The following is a 22,255-nucleotide window of genomic DNA, read 5'->3' as shown; positions in this document are numbered from 1 at the left end:
CATCATTGCTGTCAGACCCAGGGTGAAGCAGGTGCAGCAGGGCAGTGGTTCCCATTAGTAAGCCAAGAGGAATAATTGCACACACACTGGGCATGGACAGGGCTGGGGAAAAGGCAGTTTTACCTGCTGCTTGCTCCACGCTGCCAAGCTGCAGTTCTTTTACAATGCTTAGCTCAAGTGGTCCCTGCTTCCTTTCCTTGGCCATTCCTGAGGGATCCTGCATGGATTCCTGCTTTTGTTAGCAGGGCCAGCCTACAGCCTGGGCTCCCCCGCTGAAAGCAAATGCCAAAATATCCACCCCCCTTCCCTGAGGCCTGGCTGGACAGAGCCCTGCTGGCTGAGCATGCAGCTCACACCTGCTCACCACCCCTACAGGAAACAGACTGACCCCAGCCCACACCTCGACCTCACTCAAAATAAAAATGCAGCCTGAATTCTGATCCAGCAGGAGCAACCTCGCCTCTTCCCAACATGGACAATCCCAGGCCAGCAGAATTCCTGCCCTCCCACGTCATCTGCACCAGCAGCCTTTGAAAAAAGGGACAGCTTTATCTGAAGGTGATTAAGTGCAGAGGCAGAGGCAGTGGCAGGGAAATGCTGTCACAGCAGGTGCCAGATGATGGTTCAGCTCTTCACAGGAGAGAGAAACCTCTTAACTTCTTGTTGTCCACGGTGTGGTGTGGACAGGAATCCTTCCCTTGCCTTGCAGCAGCTCCTTGCATGAGCATCCCACTGCTCTGCTTCCCCAGGGACCTTTCCCAGGAGATTAAGACCACTCAGCTTTACATCAGCCAGTGATAAGGATTATAGAGTTAAATGCTATTAAAAATAAGGCAGCAGTGAACTATTGCTCACAGCCCTTTCTGCCAGCTCCTCTCAAGTGAAATTTAAATACTCCTTGAATGCAAATCTCAGAGTTTAACTTTCACAGAGGTCAGGGTCCTTGATTCCATCAGATCATAAGGGTTAAAGGACATATCAGGTGACACATCCATGCTCTTCCTAGAGGAGAAACACTCAGAATGCCCAGAGGACAAGAACCATGAGGTAAATGGACTTGCCAAAAATTGTTCATCTAGCAGTACTGGTGGAGGAGGACTCAGTTATTAATATATTAATAATATATGCCACTATAATTAGCAGCTGGATCCTTAGAATGAAAAATAAATTCCTCTTGGGAATGAAGCAGGAAACAGAAGTGTTTGTCAAACACAGTTACCTGGCAGGTCAGTGAATTTCCTTCAGCTGAAAAGTATTTCTAGGGGAGACTTTAGAGGGCAAGAAGGCTGAGCAGAGCCACCAGCCCCAAAGCTGCCCAGAAAACAAGGCCACCTCACTCCTGCTCTGGATTTGTCATGGAATCACGGAATGGTTTAGTTTGGAAGGGACCTTAAAGCTTATCTAGTTCCACCCCTGCCATGGGCAGGGGCAGCTTCCACTCCACCAGGTTGTTCCAATCCTGTCCAACTTGGCCTTGGACAATTCCAGGGATTGGGAGTTATGTGAGAAACTGGTCAGAATAAATGAAAAAGTAAGGAGAGAGATGAGTTTCCTGTCTCTAAGATCATGTCTGATGGCAAGTGCTGGAACCTTCCTGAGGAACAGGAAGAACATACACAACAGCAGAATTCAGTTGTAAAAACACAATGGTGGGGGGGGTTAAAAAAAAAATCCTAATTCTTGGCAAACCAGGAGAGATTTCAAATTCAAGAGTCCTTTCAAACTGTCCACATAGCTGAGAGCACAGACTTGCCTTTCAGAAGTTCTCAGGCAAAGCATGGCTCACCCCACATGCCAGCTGTGGGCTGCATGGTCACATTTCCAGCTGTTCTGGGAAGTAAGAGTTCCATAAGAAGAGTATGAAAAGCTTCAGCCAGATCTTCCAGACTTTCTTTCCAGCACAGATATCTCATGGCTCAAGTGACATTCCAGTCACTTGGGTGGAACTGCAGCATGGCAGGATCTCCTGCAGCCCCTTTCTAAGCCCAGGGGACAGAGCCCTGAGCAGCCCAGGCCTGTGACACCAGGAATACTCTGCTGGGGGCAGCAATGCAGGACAGAGCCCTGCACTGAACCTGCACAGACAGGATGCAGAGAACTTGGGTAAGAAGCTTTTGGTGGCACTAGAGGCCGCTGTCACCCTGGATGAAGGTGGATAATCCAGCACTGGGCTCCAACCAACAGGAATCCCCATTCCCCACCATCTACAGGCACCCAGCAGAAATAAGGAAGCTGTTAGTTCTGCCCTAGGAAGAGCTGGGTCTGTGTGAGGTACTGCAGGCACAACATCCACACAGCTGAAATCCACCCTCAGCAGAGCCAGGGCTGTTTGAGTTCAGTGGACAAACACACTGACAACGGGAGACAATTTGCTTTTGGCAGGAGATCATTCAAATGGCCAGACCACACTGATCATCAGCAGCTCCAAAATTCCAGAAAAAAGCCAAAAGAAACTGCCTGGCACAAGCAGTGGCTGTGGGAGATGGCACATTTCCAGCTCACAGCATCAGCACACTGCAGTGCTGCAGAGGAGCACCGGGAGCCTGGCATGTGCAGCAGGACACACAGAACACACATGGCAGTGTCAGGAGGCTGGGATGTGCAGCAGGACACACAGAATACACGTGGCAGCAGCCAGGCCCCAGCTCTGACCGGGCACAGCTGGCACCACATGGCATCACTCGCCCCAAGCAGATCTCTGCTCCACTGCCCCTCTGCTGTTTGTTCCTTCCTCCCCCTGTAATTTACACTATTTTCCAGCATTTACTGGAGCCTGACCAATTCAGCTGGAAAACAAGGAGCAGGTGAATCACCATGGGTCACACTGTGGTGGGGCAGGGTAAGGCTTATTGGCCACCACAGGATGCAAACCAGCACCCCAGAGCACAATGCCAGTCGTTCATTCCCAGGCCTAAGCTGCCTCTTCTGCTTTAACCTTTTGGCTTCACACAGATAATTTTAAGGCCACAAGCTTGGAGATATCCCTGTGATCTAAAATTAGATGATCAGGCTGTTTATGTTTTTGTTGCTAAGAGCAAGCTGGTGCTTTGGAAACACCGAAGCAGCCCAAGCACTCCTGCAACAGCTGCCACTGGGAACTGAAATCCATACAGCACTGCCCTGACAACTGTTTGCCATTTGCCTTTTTATTTTACTGGAATTGGTCTCCTTCCCTACTACGCTTTTTCTGTTTAGGTGACTTCTCCTGTCTCCCTGGGTCCATGTGTCCTACTTCCAATGTGCAGGCAGCTCCCAGTCACTTCATCCCACTGTGAGGACATACATTCATCAGTAAGGTTTCCTCCCCCATGAGCACAATGGATAATTTCTGGGCTTTTTTCCTCTCAGTAGTTTCAAAGCATTAATTAAAGGTGGGAGGAATTTTCTGGTGTTTTCTCTTTACATTACCATAATTCGCAGGAGATGGTTCTCTAATAAAAATGCAGGAGACAAAGAGATCTTCTGTATTATTTATAGAAACAGATTTGGCAGTAAATGCCAATGCAGTAATAGTAATGGATGCTTTTTTGGAGATCTACAAGTGACTATCCCAGTCCAGTTCCTTATCTGCAGACAGTGCCAGAAGTCTGGGGGGACTATGAGCAGTCCACTTCTGCAGGGAAAAACCTGCTTCTGCAACTTGATTCTGGGCTTGCTAAAACGGAGAGATCATTGTGAAAGGTCTCTAGGGAGAACTGAGAGCACAACACTCACTCTGTCCTCTTGCACAACCTCACTGGGCACTGGCAGTATCTTCTGGCAGCTCATCTTGATTCAATTGCAAATGACCCCAAGCTGAGTGACCTCCAGGTACACAACAGGAGCACACAGAGGCACTTCCAGGGCTAATCCAAATGTTTTCACACCAAAGATACCCTTCAGTGGCCAGTGCAAACTGTCCCTGCACACAAAGCTGATGAACGTGGCTCCTCATGAATGTTTTAATACCTTCCAAGTGTTCCCTGTGCAAGCTCTGGGAAAAAAAAATCCCAAGCAGCATTACAAGTTTGAGTATTTTCCAACAGCACAGTCCACCTTGCTTGGATGTGCTGCAGGTGAAGCTGAGCAGCAGCCCAGCCCCACCACCTTTAGCCCTGTAAGCTAATAATTCCCATTATTGCTTTTGCCATCCTTCAGCCTCAGGCCATTTAAGATGTGTCAGAGCACTATCTGCACTCAGGAAGGGCTGGATTTCAATAAATCACTATGACAGTTTGGAAGAATCCAAGCACTGGGTACTCTGCATGAACTCACTGCTGGTTAGAAACACCCAGTTCATCACTGCATTTTGTTTATTACTATTTGCTTTCACTGATGCCATTAGAAGAGACAGGTTTTGGAAAAGTTAACCTGTTTGCAGGAAGAATATATGGATCATTTCATACTCTGCAATTAATGCATAGGGTAGTGTTCCTTTGAAAAGAGCTCTGTCTCCCCAGGTTTGCATTTCCCCAGTCTGAAAATAGCACCACGTGATAAGAAAGCGATACCACCAGCTGGAGTCAGAGTCATTCCCACTGCTGCTACTGCTGGAACAGCCTCAGCTGCACATGGCAGTCCCCTACCTCTGGCCTGTCCAGTCAACCAAAGCCACACCTGCTGCTGGAGTCCATCTCCTACTGTGTCACACACCTACACACCCCAGGAATGTGTGTTTTCTCCCACTAACTGTAAAGGGAATCTGGGGGACCTGTGCAGCACAGACATCTCCATCAGGCCATGAGTAAACACAGCTGAGCTGAATCAGAGGGACAGATTTTATCTGACTGTATCTCAGTGCAATGTTCTTTTCAGGATGGAATTCGTTTTACAGAACCCACTGTGAGTGGACAAACTCTGCTATGTGTCGCTGCAAACACACTGGGATGGGCTGAGATGAGGAGCTGAGATTAGTACTGAAGAAAAAGGCTGAGCTGCTGAAGAGACAAGTAGAAAATGATGAAACTAAATTTAACCTACAAGCTAGTGACGATTCCTTCAGACAGAGTAGGGACAGCAGCCTGGCAACTTCAGGGAACTAAATTATGAACTAAATTTAATTATGAAACTAAATTTAACCTCCAAGCCAGTGATGATTCAGCTCAAAACTTTTGACAGAGTAGGGAACTTCATGGAACACCTAAAAACCAGTCCTTACACCCCCACCATCACCACCATGTGAGAGCTGCCCACGCAGAGGGCCAGCAGAGCCCAGTCCTCACTGACCTTCTGCGCTCCCTGGCCTCCTCAGCCGAGAGGTCCTTCCCCGGGCAGGCAGCCCCAGCATTCGCGGCGCCGTTGGCAGCGCCGAGCACAGCATGGTTTGTGATTACACCTAGAGGGGTGCTGCCACTGCTGCCCTCTGTGTTTTTCTCTACAGCAGAATCACTTTGTTGCCTGAAAGGGGCTCTGAAATAGAGAAGACATACGGAAAGCAAAGCAAGTGAACTCCAGTGCTGACCAAGCCCAACTTCCTCGACGGAGCATGGACGGTTCATCCTCCTCGTTTTACACTCATGTGTTTGTAGAGAACAGCCACAGCAAAATGAATTTTACAAAACTTGGAGAAGAATGAGCAGGAGGAATTATTAGCCTTCACATCCCTTTAGTAGCAAAAATGATCAGAAAGTGTACCTGGTGAGAAAGCAGAAGGAAGAACTCCAAGAGCTTGTACAGTGAGCACCCGAGGGCAGCCTGGGGACGCGCTGTGTCACAGAGGGCACAAGGGACACACTGAGGGCTGTCACCTGCCTGCCAGCCACACCCACCATGGGACTGTCCAACACCACCATCCTGGGATCGCTTATCATTGTGGAACTGCTTATCAGCACGTCCCATGTGGAAGCACACCTCCAATCCCTAATCCACTCCAGAATTCCAACCCAAATGCTGATTTTTGGAGCGGTGTCTCTGGGAGCCATTACCTGGTGCTGTGCAGGGCTGGAGCAGGAGTGTTCACACCGAGAGAGGTGGGGCAGCAAGAGACAGGATGCCACGGGGTGCCCAGGGAGGTAGATGAGCCAATGGCAGTGGGTGAGGTAGCTAGAGATGGACTGGCTGAAATGTAGGGACTGCTCAGGTCACTACTTCTACCAAAGGAAGCACTGTAAAACATCACAAAACCACGTCCTTCAGAGCACAGCAAATACTCAACAGCACATCCCACAGCTGGGCTGGCAGCTGGGAAGGGAGCAGGTACCACAGGGCAGCAAAAGGTGTGCAAGGAGATCAGAGAGCAGAGGGGCTGCTGCTGGTTGCCCACACAGGCCAGTGCCAGCAGAGCCCTGCTTAGCCAAGCCCAGCTCAGTTCCAGCAACAGAAAAATGGCATGGGGGTGAGCTGGAAGGATCAGGGAAGGAAAAAGCCCTGCTGCAGTAAAAGCAGGGCATATGGAGCACCCTGTGCCCTGGGGAAAGGCAGGGGCAAGGATGAGGATGCTTAAAGCAGGAAAGGAGAGTGACAAAAGCTGGGCCGGCTGCATGACCCCTGAGGATGTCCAGGACTTCCAGTTTTAAGAACTTATTTCCAGTGGCTTAAAGTTTTCGCAAAGATGATCAGTTCAGACTTTAACTCTCTTTAAGACATATTTGGCACAAACTGTATTTCTGGAAAATAGCTAGCACAGCTGTCCAAAAATATTCAAGAATGAGCAAGGGAAATAATATTTTGCCAGTTTAAAGCAAGCCCTGAAAACCAATCTTACTGAAAAGCTGTGTTTGTGTTCATATTTTGGAGAAGATGGAGGAGGAAAGAAAAAGGGCTCTAATACAAGGATGGACTCTTTCACTTTTTCAAAGAAAATCCACCCTAATGGGACAGAAAATCCATTCTAGTGGGAAAAGTTGCATATCTCTAAAACAGACTTGATGAAGTCTGGCAGAATCTCCTTCTCAGACACATCCAAGCCCTGCACATAAGCTGCTCCCTGCCTGCACAGAGCAGTCCAGAGCTCCTAAGGCCCTGCCACACCTTTCCCAGCACCTGGCATGCCTGGCTGCTACTGGTCAGACTGGACTGTCTGAAGGATCAAAGCCTAGCAAGGCTGGCTCTCACCTGCATCTTAAAGGCTCCCAGGGCAGGGCACATGGACCAAAGTGGTTGCACAGGAATAAAAGCTGACCTAGAGGAAAGAAGCAGGACAGAGCTGCAGGCTTTAGGGAAAGCCAGGAAATGAAACTGGAAGTCAACTCTAGAGTAAGAATCCAGAGAGCAGCCCAAAGCTGAAACAGCACTGGGAAGGGGCAGGAGCACAGTCAGGGACAGGAGGCCACAGAAAGGATCCAGTCCTGCTCACCCAGGCACCAATTTACAAGCCAGTTTTACATGCCAAGGCCCCCAACAAGCCCAGCATGAGCAGCTGGTCCCTGGGGAGCCAAAGGACAACAGAGCATCCTGGAGGGCCTCCACAGGGAGGAACCTCCCATTTGGGCCCCTCAGTTGATGGCTGCCTGCCATATCCAGGTCATGCAGGAACAAGCAAGTCATTGTCACCAGGTAGCAACCTCTGCCAGACCCCGAACAGAGCTTTCTCTGCAATGCTCCATGCCTGGAGCATGCAGGAGCAGCAGTTCCTTCCCTTCTTGGCTCTCTGCTCCAGAGGGAAAAGCCAAGGCCTGGAGATGGGCTGGGAGGAGGGGGGGAGTGGGAAGAGGAGCCTGGCTGGGGTGGGTGTGTGGAGCAAGGGCAGTGGAGCTGCATGAATGAGTGTTGTGAGGAGAGGAGGGCACAGGAGCCTGTGTCTGGGGAGGGGAGGAGAGGATCAGCAGGGGAAAAGGTGATGGCAGCCCTGGGGGAACAGACTTGATGTGGCACCATCCTAGGAGAGCCCAAGGCAGAGAGGCTGGGGCGCAAGGGTGGCTGCAAGGTCAGGAAGGGAGGATGCAGGAGGGTTACCAAAAATGCCCTGCCAAGGATTGTTTTTCAGAAGGGAAAGGCAATGGGTGAGGAGGATGGAAGCAGCACCAGGTGCCTGGGAGAGCAATGATGTGGGGGATAAGAGGAAAGGAGGAGGAAAAATGGAAGAAGAGGGCACAGGGATGGCATTGTGCCAGCTCCAACACACATGGGCAGAGAAATGTGGTGCTGGGGCACCAGGAACAGCCTCCTGCTCCAAAGGGAGCCAAGGCACTGCCACCTCTGTGGGAATCCCCCACCCTGTCCCCTGCATGGGTGGCACTGCACAGTGGGAGGAGCACTCCAAGGCATTACTCCATTGTTCACATCTGATCTGAAATGGACCAGAAAATTGCAATATAAAGGTTAGCCAGGGAATCCTGCTAATTAACAGCTGTATCCATAGGAGTCTGTGAAAGGGAGGACTAAGAAATTATGCTGAATAATTCAATGTCAGAAATAAAAAAAGGCACTGACACACTGCTCCTCATTCTCTAACAATATCACAACAGAACCATCAGGGAATGAGCAGTGAAATGTAAAGCAACATTTCAAAGCAATAAAGAAAAAAAACTACTTCTGACTTAAAGAAATACTTTAAAGGCATTAAAAACTTTTACTTAAGAACCTTCACACTCTTAAAAAGCTTCCACATGTGGTAATAAAAAAGGTTTGCACAAAGCACATAACTATTCTTTAAACACACTGCCATGGGGTGTTGCAGAGATCAAACTGGGATTTGGGTATGGAAGTTGGCTGCAGTGGTAGCTATTGAGAACAATGGTTAAATATAACCCCTGGCTCCTCAATTCCTGATTGCTGGAAGCAAGGAGAGTGTGGGAGGCAGCAAAGTGCTCTGAAGTTATCCTGGCTCTTGCAACTTCTCCTTCAAAGCCAGCTGCTGTCAGCAACAGTCTGGGCTGCAGGGACTGCTGTCCTGGCTCACTGCAACGGCTTTTATGTGACCAGAACCAGCAAGGAGGTACTTGCAGAAATGTGAAATGAAGGCAAATCTGTGTGGCTGAAGGATTTCATTCCAGTGTGAGCCCTTCCTGGGAGGCAGCACTTCTGGCTGATGTCAAAGGCAGCATGCTGAACTAACCCAACCTGCTTTGCCAGTTTTCCTCCACATCCTTTCATTTACAGTCCAAGTGACCTGGATTTTTGAAGGCCAGTACACACTAAAATGGACACCAGGATATTAGAGCAGGGTTCTGTAGATTTCTGGGCCAGTGGCACACACAGAGAAAGCAGGACAACTGCCAGTACCACAACAGAGAGCATCAATATATGCTTCAACTAAAGCTGAAGAACATTTGTAACATTTCTGCAAGTTATTTTATTCCCTTTTATTTAAAAAAAATGGAAGAAAAAAGGAAAAACCCAGCTTTTTCCCCATCTTAAGATGACCTGCTGCTGTTGTTCATTCTGTTTGGGGTGTCACATAAAGCACTTATAGAAAGTAACTAAGGATATTGGGAAGGAAATGTTCCCTGTGAGGGTGGTGAGGCCCTGGCACAGGGTGCCCAGAGCAGCTGTGGCTGCCTCATGCCTGGAGGTGTCCAAGGCCAGGTTTGTGGAAGGTGTCCCTGCCCAAAGCAGGGGGTGGAAGGAGATGGGATTTAAGGTCCCTTCCAACCCAAAGTCTGTGATCTTTATGGAGATCAGTCAAATGCTGAGGCAAGGGGGAGCTGCAGATGTGTACAGTCATCCCCTCAGTGACATGCAAGCATGCCATATTCCCTTGAATTCTTCCTCTCTAAGAAGCTTTCACCTTTTGGAGCTGGGTTGAGAGTTTTGCTAATATCTGGAAATGACAAAATGCTTATGTCTAACCAGGTTCCTTTCCTCATCTTAGGGGTGGATGCACAAGGCTGGAGAAATCAAAAGTTCAATACAATTGTGTTCAATTTCTCTGTGCTCTCCTACAGAATGCTATATGGGACAAAGGTCTAATTGATCATGGTTTTACTGTTTGTATATGAAATGCAAATCAAACCACTGATCTTTCCTTTAAAAGCACATTTATTCCTACCTGACAAAGCTATTCTCTGTACCTGCATGTGAACCAGTCACTCCCTTATGAAAGGGCAGAATTCAGCCTTTATAACAAGAACTCATTATTAGTGACCTCCCAGTGCAGCCTAAACCTTCCCCACTCTCTGTACAGTTTAACCAAGGAAATACAGCACAACTGTGTGAGTGCAACACTAAATCTGGTGCAGGATTAGCTGGGACAAACCAGCAATGTTTGTAAGATTGCCTGGGGGTGACTGTGCTGTCCCTCAGCTCAGGGAGCAGCACAGGTGTGCCAGCTGCAAGGGACAAGTTTTCCAATGTAATCAGCTGCAGCTTGTCAGACCAGCTTCAGAGAGAGACAAGCCATGGAGGCTGGGCTGTCATCACATCCCAGGATAGCTGTGAAGTCACCAGAATGGAGCAGCAGAGCAGAAGCTCCTGCTTGAAGGGGCTGCTTCACCTTTTGTGGCAATGGATCTGTACGTGCTCAGCAATTGGCCACACACACCCTTGAGCACCACTTACCTCTACAGAAACAGCACAAACACTGGAACAAATTGCCTCTTCCCAAGTATCTCAAGCAGTTGTTCTGACTTCAGGACAGTTATTTAGTTCAGGGTGTAGAATCTCATGAAACTCAATCTAGAACCTTAGGCTATTGCTGCTGTTGTCCTTAAGCAGAAACACAATGGCTTTGCAGTGTGACATGTTTATTACAGGCTGCTCTGATGGTCTTCAGTATCAGCTGAAATAAAGGTGAGGTGCTGGCACTGCTGATCCTCCTGCTCACATGAGAACCCAGCAATGCACTGTTTGCTCACCAGAGCAGGGCATTGCTCCAGCCCACTCAGAGAGCCCTGAGGTGGCACCTCAAGGACACCGAGGCTCTGCCTCCCAAGGGGGTCCAGGACACTGCAGGTACAGGAGTTCTGCCTGGAATTGCCTTCCTGCTTCTTCCTGGCTCCTTTACCAATGATCAAATAATCAGCCTCAGCAACTTCACACACACTGTGAACAAACTGCTTCCTTACTGCCTTACAAAGCAACAGTGGAAGCATCAGTTTCACTCCTTAGCAAGTGCTGTACACCATGCACAAGAGCACTGCCACTTTCTGATAATACTACAAACATGGACTAATATGAACCAAAATTAGAGAAAAGCTATAACTTACTCACCAAGAGTTATCCGAACAACGCTTCTGGACTCTTATTACATTAATCTGTTTTATGATAAATTTTGGTTTTATTCTCTAACCATAACACCAGCATTAAACAGAGAAAACTTTACATTTGAATTATATGAAGAAGAGTATTTTAATTTAGTACAGCAATTTGCAAATTAATAAAAATTATATCCTTTAAAAACACTATTTAGCATGACAAATCCAATAAATCTTTTCTTTCCTGCTCTCAGCAGAAGAGGGTCCCAAGGCCAGTTACAAGATGCAGGAGGCAACAAGCAGGAGGCTGAGGTGTGGGAGGCATGTTAAGAGTGGTTCTGACTGCCTGAGAGCCCATGGAAGACAGAACATACCTTTTCAAGTAGGTGGATACGTAGGTAGTGGGAGCCCCAGAGTGGGGAGCTTCGTTTCCCTTTGGCTCGTCCCTCCAGGGCTGCCGGGTGTAGGAGCCACTCCTCACCAGGTTCACAGCAGATTCCCTGCAGCAGCACAGAGCACAGAAAAGCTTAGAAAAACCTCCGGAGTCTGCTTTTGGTTCCTTCAGTTTCACAACACAAATCCTTCCCTTACACCTACATGCTTCATTGTTAGGGTGACACAGCTCAGAGAAACACCTGCTCTGGCCTTAGCATCAGCTCCTGCTCCTGCCAGCTCACTCAAGAACCACAGATGATGTCATGTTTTGCATAAAGAGGAACAAGATCCTTTTTAGTGAGAAAACTTGCAAATGAAATTCAGATTGTCTATAAAAGTAATTTAACATATTAAATAGTGTCATTTAATATTCTCACTGCAGTCTGTATCAAACAATAAAGTATAAATGGGCAGATATTGGAACTGCAGGGCAGCTTTTATTCTTCAAGTTATCCAGGAAAAGACAAAAGCAATTCAGCACAGCAAAGCATTTCACAAAATCATTAGGCTTGGAAAAGTCCTCTAAGATCATTGAGCCCAACAATTAACCCAGCACTACCAGGTCAACCGCAAAATCATGAAGCAGAAAACAACAAACAAAATATTTATAGCATCTAAAGCTACTTGACAAGTTATCAAGAAATTCCCAATAGTCCTGTTTACCCTGGTTATCTGAAAACAGGGCTCTTTCCCCAATGCTAATGCACACTCTGGCAGTGCATCCTGCTCTCTGCTGGTGCAGGACAGCACCTGGAGCTTGCAATGCAGCACTAATCCATTCCCTTACCAGCAAGAAATTATTTCTCATTTCCAGTTGTCATGCCTAGACTAATGCTGTATAAAGACACCTGTGGGTTCCAGAAAGGAAAATCCAAATGTTTTGAAAGGAAAGAATATTAGGAAAAAATCTGTACTACACAGCCTGCCTGGGCACCATCTGTTCCTGAAGGCCAGCACTGCTCAGGCAGTCCCAACTCCCCCCAGAAAAGGACACTGAGCTCCTACAGCTGAATGTGCCACTCAACAGCAACCTCTGCCAAAGCCTCTTGAGCTGATCAACAGACACAAACTGTCTGTAAAACTCTGGATCTCAGAGACTGCCTGAGAGTGAACAAGAACACAGCAGGGAGGCTCCAGCAAAAGATCAGCAAAGATTCCCAAGCTGTGCTGAAATTCTCTCAGGGTGTCATCTGCCACAGCTCCTGCCCAACAACTACAGCTCACAGCCACTGCTCTGCATGTGCCTTTCCTCCTCTGTTGGGGAAGTAGCTGGAATTGAGGCTAAAGTCAAATTTTACTCCTTCTAATACAAACTGAGTCATAGAATGGCCAGGGTTGGAAGGGACCTTAAAGCTCATCCTGTCCTTCTACCTGCCCAGGCAAGGACACCTTTCACCTGCCCAGGTTACTCCAAGCCCCATCCAACCTGGCCTTGGACATTTAAAGGCTTGGGGTAGCCACTGCTGCTCTGGGAAACCTGTGCCAGGGCCTGGCCACCCTCTCAGCCAAGAATTCCTCCCTATTATCCCATCTAACCCTGCCCTCTGGCAGTGGGAAGCCATTCCCCTGTGTTCTGCCAATCCAGGACCTTGTCCAAAGTTCCTCTCCAGCTCTCTTGGAGCCCCTTTAGGCACTGGAAGGCCCCTGAAGAAGCTGCTAGAAGACAGCAGCTCCTCAAATACATCTGGAATTCCTGGACATACACACACCATTTACACCATGGTTAGGACCAGGGGCATTTACACACACTGACTGTAAAAACAGCCATGCAATGAAACAGTTCCTACATGGCAGAGTTCACAAGCTCGAGTGAATCTCAAGTGACAGAGGTGTGAACAAAGGGATTGAAGGTGACTGCTGAGCAAGTGACAACTACAAGTGCAGGTGGCAGCTACAAAATGAGGCACTTGCCTATTAAAAGGAAAAAGGATCCATAAATCTGATTGCCTGGGTGGAGCCTGTGCCTGTGTGAGTACAGGGTGGAGGAACCAGTCTGCTGATTCCTGCTCACCTAAATGAAAACCAACGTACCAGAACTTTTACAGACAGAGCTGGCTCTTGATGTTGGGAATTCCTGTGTACTTGAGACTGCTGAGAAAATATACAGAGCATGACTACAGAAAAATTATATTCCACAAGTACTATTGACAGGATGGAAGCTGGGCATTAACTTCAGCCAGTCTCACCTGTTTTCTTTTTCTTCTGTATCACTCGTACTGCTCAGTCTTCTGGGGACTATGGTGGCAAGATAACTCTTGTTGTCTCTGTCCTGGTGAAGCAAAAGAGGAACTTCAGCTATACATCTCTTACCCTTCCAGCACATCCAGTAGTAAATAAATTCATGTTCAAATTTCTTCAACTAAGAAAGCATTCTCCTACCAGCTGGTTTAAAGCAGCTTCTTGCTTCTCTAATGTTGCTTAAAGCAACATAGCACAGCATAGAAATATCAGTTCTGAAAGGGATTTCCTGATGACCAGTGAATAAAAGCATCTTCTAACTTAGAGAATAACTTGTCAATCACAGAATCAGAGAACTGGTTTGGGTTGGAAGAGATCTTTAGTCCACTAGACCAGAACTCCATCCCAGGTGGCCCTGAATGCCTCCAGGGATGAGGTATCTACCTATGGGCAGAAAAGTTACAGTTACGTGGGATATAGTTACTGAATACGTGGGATGGGATTTACAAATGCACCTGGTAGACAGAGGAGAAATCCATATAAATGATGGAGAAGGACAATCTCCACTGCAGGTATGTGCTGTTGTCTGCTAGACATTTTCTGGTAAAGAACAGGCTGCGCCAGATTGGCAGCCCCTGTTTAGTGGCAGCCCAGTCCAAACTGAGTAGGAATTGGGCCAAAGGGGCACCAAACTCCAGTTCTGGAGAAACAACTGACAGGAGGAAAATATTTTTCAAAAGAAAAAGAAGATAAGAATGAAAGAGACCCTTGTTTGTTACGGATACAAACCCCAGCAACAACTCAAAGGGAAAGGGGTTTACACCTGTGGGGTGAAGTGGATGCACTGAAATATCCTTGCTGAAAGCCAAACCTTTTCCTTGTTGTCCAAGAGTGCAGAAATGCGAGGGCTGGACGAGGAGCGATAGATGGAAGAAGTTTTGTCCCTCTGTGCCTCACGAGTGGCAGAGACCTCACTCAGCATGTTGTGGCTGCCAGTCTTCCTCAGGCCCAGGCGCCACGACGAAGGCGACTCGTCCTTCTGCTCGTCTGACTTGCTGAGCCAACTGAACTGTGGAGGAGAAAGTGAACATTTGGGAAAAGGAAGAGCACTGCAAGGCAACTCTAAGTTGACAAAGTGTTTCAAAAAGCTCCAGTTTTTGCTGGGCTAGACTTGTAAGGTAGAATGACTTATTTCCTGCTTCACTTTAATTACAGGACCGAGCTCAAGGTGAACTCACAGGGATGCAAACTGCTGTGGTGCCTCATCCCCAAGGACAGAGGATGAAAGGAATCTTCTGTCACTGTGCAGGTCTTTGCCTACACAATGTCCTCCTCCAGCTTTGAGGAAAGAATATGAGGAACAATGAAGCTTACATTATCACCCATTTAGGAAGGGGGAATTATTCAGTGAAGGCAGAATTCCAAAAACAAATACTCAGTTCTTATGGAACTAGTTGCAAATAAACCAGTGGAGTCCAGAAGAAGCCATTGAGATTACCAGGGAGTTGTAGCCAACAACACTGTAAAGGAAGAAACTGAGGCAATCTGGATTGTTCAGCATGGAAAAGAGAAGGCAGAGACAGGATTTAGTTGCTCTGCTACCTAGGGGTGGGTTTACAGAGGACATGGAACCACACTTCTCTGCAGTCTACAGTGAAAGGAGGGCAACAGACAAGTTTCCACTTGGGAAATCCCAGCTGACATGGAGATGTAACTCCTGGCAGAATCAGAGCTGCACTGGGTCAGAGAGTAAAGGAGTAGAGCATCTCCATCCTCAGAGACATTTCAATACTCAGCTGAGCTCAAGTAGGACAAAGCAACATGACAAGAGCTTAATCCTGCTTTGAGCAGGACGTTGGATTTCAGCCTCGCTAAGGCCCCTTCCATGGGCAGGTAAATGCACAGCACAGAATGGGCTTTGTGCTTTCTGTTACATGAGGCACTTGTGACCTGTCCTTAAATGTAGAACTGCTTCAATGTAGAACTGCTTCAATGTACAACTGCTTCAATGCATGACTTTGGCTACAGTGATCAAGTCTTTCAAAAGGCTGCACACTGCCATTCAAGAATGAAGCCTGAGCATCACAAGAGGTACTTGTGCAGGGCTAAGCACCAAGTTGTACAGGAAATAAAGCAAATAGATTATAAGGAATTTTTGGCAAAGTACAGAATACAAACCACACAACCCCTGTGGCTGTGTTACTGCAGGGTACAATCACATCTTTGGTACCACACATAGCTCAGGTCCAGCAATCAGCAGCAGTTGGCAAGAAGGGAAGAGTTCAGGGAAAGGCAGCAAGAATGAGTAGAGCAAGAGAGGTTGTGCATGAGGAGATATTCAGTATTTCAGTAGTCTCCAGGCTGAGATATGACCAAGCTACATGAAACCCTCAGTGGAACACAGAAGGGTGAGTAAGGAACAATTATTCCTTGGTTCTTCCCATAAAGGAATGAGGGACAGCAAACAAACCCAGTGTGTGGTTGGTTAATGGGACAGGGAGCTTTGTAGAGTTTTGAACTAAGCTGAAGGACTGGACATTAGAGGATCCCAATTAAAAAGTGAGTGCATAAAGGAAAAGTCCAACAGGGGCTACTGAAGACAAAAAATACACCAGGGTCAGCGAGTCCCTGAAAAGCCAACTGCTGGAATGTGGGAGGGAATTCCTGCAAGGTTGTGCTCTCCAGTAGCTTCTGATGGTCACTGTTGGGCAGGACAGTGGGCAGACAAGGCTTTTGATCAAAGCTGATCTAAGCATTATTACACCATATTCTATCTGACACTATTCAGAACAATCGGAGCTACTGGAGAGCTCCGCCCTCAGACTCACTGTCTGAAGATGCCAAGCTGAAATTATCCCTCCAGTATTTGAGCAATGTTTTCAGCTTGTGTTATTTCAATGCAGATGGAAAGGGTTAATCTGTACTCCACCATTTCCAGCACTGCCAGTCTACTGAGCTACACAGCTCTAACATTTTCATGTAGTTTTGATGCTTTCCTCAGAGAATGCTCAAAACCACAGCAAAAGCTGCCATCTGTAAATTCTGAACAACACAGGAACAGCACATACTAATAACTCCCCTCATAGAGGGCAACACTATCTAAAGCCCAGTCAGTCAAAGAGAACTACAGAAAAAACAACCAGGTGAGAGAAGGTAAAAAAGCTGACCTTAAGTCACTGAGGTCAAATCAATAATTCCTCCACTCACAGGTCAGCTCCTACACCCTAACACTCTTATTCTGTGTTCAACAGCTCAAATGAGTGAGAGACCAAACCTCTGCAGCTGGGAAAAGGTTAACTGAAGTACTCACACTTCCCAGCATCCTTCTCCCTCTAACAGTTCCCCTGCTAAGCCAGCCTGAGCTGAACAATGCCCAGAGGAGCTCTGTTTCATTTGATCTTGGTTATGCTCTGTTACATGTGAAAAATAAAAAATTGTGACTAAGCAAGAAACACTTCCCCCTGACAAGCACCGAGAGCTTCAGCCCTGGGCCAGGTTTCTGTGCTGTTTTCTCCACAGTCTGGTGCAAAAAGAAAGCAGCAGCACACAACAGGAGTCCTGTGCAGAGCAGAGTCTCCTGGTGCCATCTAGCTGAATGATCTGAGAGCTGAAGGATTCAATCACACAAGATTTCAGTGACCACTTCACCTTTCAAAGCTTTCATAGCCCAGCTGGCCAGCCACATGCAAACCACCCTCTGCTTGCTGGGCAGTAACAGCACACCACTGACTCAGCTGGCTTTGGCAAGTCAGAGGCACTTTAAATGATGGTGCTGAACTCACCACTGGCACACAGGCAGAAATCAGCTCTGGTGACAGATCTGCTGAGAAGACATTGGCACCAGCCCCCTGAGAACTGACAGCACACAAAGCATGTGCTCTAGGCTGGCTTTCTTCACCACAATTGGCTTTGGAGGTCAGAGATTCAAGAGGAACCATATTGTCCCTACACTGCTGTTAACGCACATCTTTATCAGAATTTCAAACTACCAGGCTTTTCTAAATTCAAGTGCTCTGAAGACTGGTTTCAGAGCATCCACCTCCCAGTAACACCTCCTGCTGCTGAGCACTCCTGGGTCCCCAGGGATCCACATTCACTTACTCTTCTGGCAGATGCAGTGAAGGAGTTGGGCTCAGGTGCTGGCTCAGGGATGCTGGGCCTGGATTCCCGGCTCGAGTAGTTGGCAAAGGGCTCTTCCTTCCTCTCTACAATTTTAAACAAGAAGAGAAACCAAATGTTTCAGTATTGCACTTCTGAGGCCCTTCCTTACCCAGAGTGTGGTCTGCACTCCAGTTCAGGGCTGTGTGACCTCCCTGCATCACAGAGGTGTCAGTGCCCTCTGCACTGGCAGTGCCAGGGCTTTCTGCAAGGAGCTCCCCACTTCCTAAAGAACAGCATGGACACGTTTGCCAGGCAAAGCTTTTGTACTTTATCCTCACAGACAAGCAAAATCTTTGCAGAAAGCACCATAAAGAGGACACATAGGTTTTTGTTTTTCACAATTTTGTTTCCTGTATGGGAACTTCTTCCCTGGTAAATCCTGGGATGAAAAGGGACACATGCTGTTCCTCCTTCCTGTACACAAGTGTGGTACAGCCCCCAGCCCTGAGTGCCCAGTGCTGGGTTTCACTGCACAGTTCTCTGCACTTGCTTGTGCTGCTGGGCAGAATTTCTGATCTTCTGCAGCAAAATCCATTTTCTACAAGAAGTCAGGATTGCTGCCCAACAAAAACCCTTACTTGGGCTCCAAGCAAGCTAAGCAAGCTTACAGCTGGCTCCCTGCTTGTTAGATAAGAGCAGCTGTCCAGTATCACATTTTTTTTTTTTGTATCTATGCACATGCTTGACAAAAGAACATTCAGCAGACATTACCAGGGGGAGAGTAAGCAGAAAGTGTGACTCAGGCAGCAGGTTCACTTGACAGAAGAGCAGAGGCTGGAGACAGACTATTCATCATAAACCCAGGCACACGGAACCTGCCTGAGAAATGATGTACCCACACCCACCAGTCAAAGCTTTCCTTATAGCTATGAGTGCTCACACAGTCATGGCTTGGAAAAAATAAAGCAATTTTAAGCATAAGCATCCCAACAGTCCTAGCAAATAACCTATGTGCAGGGAATAAAAATCTGCTGTTCCATATTTGGAGTTGTTTGGGATGGAGCATCTGGTGGATGGCACCTTGGAGTGTCAAGATCAATCTTTCTGTAACAAATATTCTCAGTACTAGAAAAATAAGGATTCAAAGGACACAAAAAGCAGAAAAGAGCAAGCCAAGAGAAACATTTTAAAATAGCAGGAAGTTACCAGGATTGACAGAGCCTGAACTAAAGAGACAATGACAGAATAAGGAATCTCCTGAGCTGGAAAGGACACACAAGGATCATCCATCAACCCCTGCCCTGCACAGACCCCCCAACAATCCCACCCTGGGCATCCCTGGCAGCGCTGCCCAAGCACTCCTGGAGCTCTGGCAGCCTCGGGGCTGTGCCCATTCCCTGGGGAGCCTGGGCAGTGCCAGCACCCTCTGGGGAAGAGCCTTCCCTGAGATCCAGCCTGAGCCTGCCCTGGCCCAGCTCCAGCTGCTCCTGTGGGTCTGCAGAAGAATGGATTCCCAGCCACTTTCCCTCTCTGTGAAGCAGAAATGTCAGTTGTGGAGCAGAGCTTTCACCCAGCCTCCCTCACTCCTCCCTGCAGGCCCTGCCTGCCACCCTGGGCATCCAAGAGCATGGAAATGCCCATTTTGTGCCAGCTGCTCTCTGCTGTGACTGGGGCTGTACCACAGAGCACTGCAGGCAGGGAGGGTGGCAGCAGCTGCCCAGGCTGGGCTGGGTGGGCACTGGGAGCCTGCTCTGCAGTTCACAGCACACAGGACAGATTTAAGGTCAAGCCTAATTAGAAGGGCACAGGCTAAAGTGGTAATGACAGCTTGGGAAGGACTAACTGTGAGCAATGTGACTGGGACATTGTGGGACATCTTCTGTCACTGCAGAAAGGGACAAGCAGAGGGACTCTGTGCTGGCAGGGCTGATCCCACATTTTATTTTTATTTTGGGCAGGATCCTACATTTTATTCTACCAAAATTTCAGTCATAAACATTATGAATTCCAGACAAGAAAAACTGGAGAGGATTAGTTCAATCTCCTCAAAACAAATTTGTAAGAGTAAAAATTTAGGTTTCTAATTCCTTTTCTGTAAGGCTTTTTGGATAAGGGCTTTTGTTTGATTGCTTTCTAAACAAAACAACATTAAAAACTTCCTTGGTCTGCTTTAATTCCCAATAATTACATATTGTAAAAGTTCCCAGCACAGATATTTTACACTGATCTCTCTCTTGTTTACAAGAGTTCAATGCCAAATTAATTGTCTTCAAAATGAATAAAGTGACATGAATGCTCTTAGTTTCCTTTGTCTGAAGAACAAAAATTTCTTACAGATTATAAGAAACATACTACTCTGAAGCCTTCCAACAATTTCACTGCTTCCCTCATCCAATTTCTTCCTCTCACAGTCTCTGCAAATTCAACAAATTAATTGCAACCTGAGACTCTTCAAAACACACCTCAAAATAAACTTGTGTGTTACACTGCCAGCTTCTACATGTCCTGCTTTATGCTCAGCTACCAAAGGGGTTGGGATTTTTAGGTTTAAAAAGACCATTCAAAATTTCTTTTTCATCTGGACTTTGAACACTTTGGAACAACAGCCATAATCTATGTGTCCAGCACTGCTCAGAATGATAAAGGTATGGGAATATTACAGAAAATGAAGAGGAATAAGGGAATAATAATCATGTGTTCATACCCCTGCCTCCTGCAGAATGCAAGCATGTAAAATGCTGACCAGATAAACACAGAAACACAGAATCCCTGGTGGTTTGAACCAAAAGGAACCTCGAACCCATCTCATTCCACCCACTGCCATGGCAGGGACACTTTCATTTATCCCAGGCTGCTCCAACCTGGCCTTGGCACTTCCTGGGATTCAGGGGCAGCCACGGCTTCTCTGGGCAACCCGAGCCAGGGCCTGCCCACCCTCACAGGGAGGAATTTTTTCCTATTATTCTATATAAACCTATTCTCTGTCAGTCTGAAGCCATTCCCCTTTGTCCTATCACTCCAGGCCCATGTAAGCAGTCTCTCTTCACCTTCCTTGCAGGCTCCCTTCAGGTCCTGGGAGGTCACAATGAGGTCACCCCAAACTTCTCCAGGCTGAGGAATCCCAATTCTCCCAGCATTTCCTCCCAGCAGAGCTGCTCCATCCCTCTGATCCCCCCGGTGCCTCCTCTGGGCTCTCTCCAGCTCCCTCCTGTGCTGGGCGCCAGGGCTGGGGCAGCTCTGCAGGTGGGGCCTCACCTGAGCAGTGCCCGGGGCAGAATCCCCCCTGCCCTGCTGCCCCCTGGGGATCAGCCCAGGAACACCATTGTCTGTCTTGGAAATCAGTAATACTGTGACATTTGTTATTTTTTTTACCAAAATGAAAAATCCTACTTCTCTTTGGAGGCTCCTACAATGTGGGCTGATGCTGTTACCTTCCAGAATCTTGCTTTAAAAAGAGCAACAAGCATGTGACCCTCCACTCACACCTGCAGCAAGTGAGAGCTGTGTCTCCATCCAGCTGAGCAACCCCACACTCATTTTAGCAGAGATTTCAGAAGTTTATAAGGTGAGGTTTCAATTTCTCAAAGGACCCAATAACATTCCCAGGAAAGAAGAGCACAGGTAACAAAGCCTGCAACTGAATCACTACCTGAATCCTTGTTGTCTCCCATTTCTATTAGCTTCAGTGGTTTAACATATACTCCTATAATGGGCCTTGCTCAGTGAATTAATGCAATAAAAAGACCTGTTCTGGCTTTAAACAAAATTTAATGCTGAGTGCTGCAGACCTTTCCTTGCTGAAGGATCTTAGGCTGCTCCTGATTCAGTTAAACCCCACACAGCAATAAGTCTTAGAGGTGTGCAAACATTTGAGTTGTTTTGGTCAAACTGCCACCGTGTTTACAAGGATTATAAACAAGGACACCCAGCTAGACAGGTATCATTTATATTTATATAAATATGTATATAGTCAGGGTAAACCCCTGATTTATGGAGAAAATATATGTGATCTGTGCTGCATGTCTCTTTCTACCCCTGACATGTCCACTAGACTTGCTTAATTTAAAAGCCCCAAGATCATTTCCCTGTGTTCCTGCCATGCCCATGCCTGGGCAGCAGAGCCCAGCCAGCATTTCCCACCCTCCCACCCTGCCCCACAGCATTCACTGATACAATCCTAACACAGTGACAATTTCACTGGCACAAAGCACAGCAAAACTTTAAACTACACTTCTCCTCAGGACCTGTTTCTTATTATACTGGATATAGACCAAGTGAGTTGATGTTAAAAGTAGTTTAACCTTTAAACACATCATACTCCAAGATCCATCTGTGTTTGCAAAACATTAAGTACAAATAAGTCTTGGCTTACTGTACAATTAAGTATCTGCATTTAAACTTTCTGTGCTGCACATAAACACTTCTGAAATTAATTAAGGTAGCCACAGAAATTATGGAAAAGGAATGAGAGTAAGATGCCAGCAATATAC

At 47.2% G+C, this 22,255-nt stretch overlaps 1 protein-coding gene across 4 annotated transcripts in view; it reads right to left on the bottom strand.

Annotated features, from left to right (window-relative positions):
- Window positions 1–22,255, bottom strand: part of PPP1R12B (protein phosphatase 1 regulatory subunit 12B) — a 137,045-nt gene that overhangs the window by 63,534 nt on the left and 51,256 nt on the right. For 2 of the 4 annotated variants that reach the window (XM_074528210.1, XM_074528211.1), the window contains exons 9-14: window positions 17,766–17,869; window positions 14,536–14,733; window positions 13,673–13,755; window positions 11,426–11,551; window positions 5,904–6,083; window positions 5,206–5,388 (exon numbers count right to left, since the gene is read on the bottom strand). In XM_074528210.1, coding sequence (XP_074384311.1) covers window positions 5,206–5,388; window positions 5,904–6,083; window positions 11,426–11,551; window positions 13,673–13,755; window positions 14,536–14,733; window positions 17,766–17,869 — 874 coding nt within the window. The remainder of the gene's footprint in view (window positions 1–5,205; window positions 5,389–5,903; window positions 6,084–11,425; window positions 11,552–13,672; window positions 13,756–14,535; window positions 14,734–17,765; window positions 17,870–22,255) is intronic. The other 2 variants (XM_074528212.1, XM_074528213.1) reach the window with 2 other exon arrangements.

Source organism: Zonotrichia albicollis, chromosome 28 (assembly GCF_047830755.1).
Source record: "Zonotrichia albicollis isolate bZonAlb1 chromosome 28, bZonAlb1.hap1, whole genome shotgun sequence".
NCBI classification, from domain to species: domain Eukaryota; kingdom Metazoa; phylum Chordata; class Aves; order Passeriformes; family Passerellidae; genus Zonotrichia; species Zonotrichia albicollis.
The sequence above is the reverse complement of the archived record's forward strand: the minus strand, read 5'-3'. Positions and strand labels throughout refer to the sequence as shown.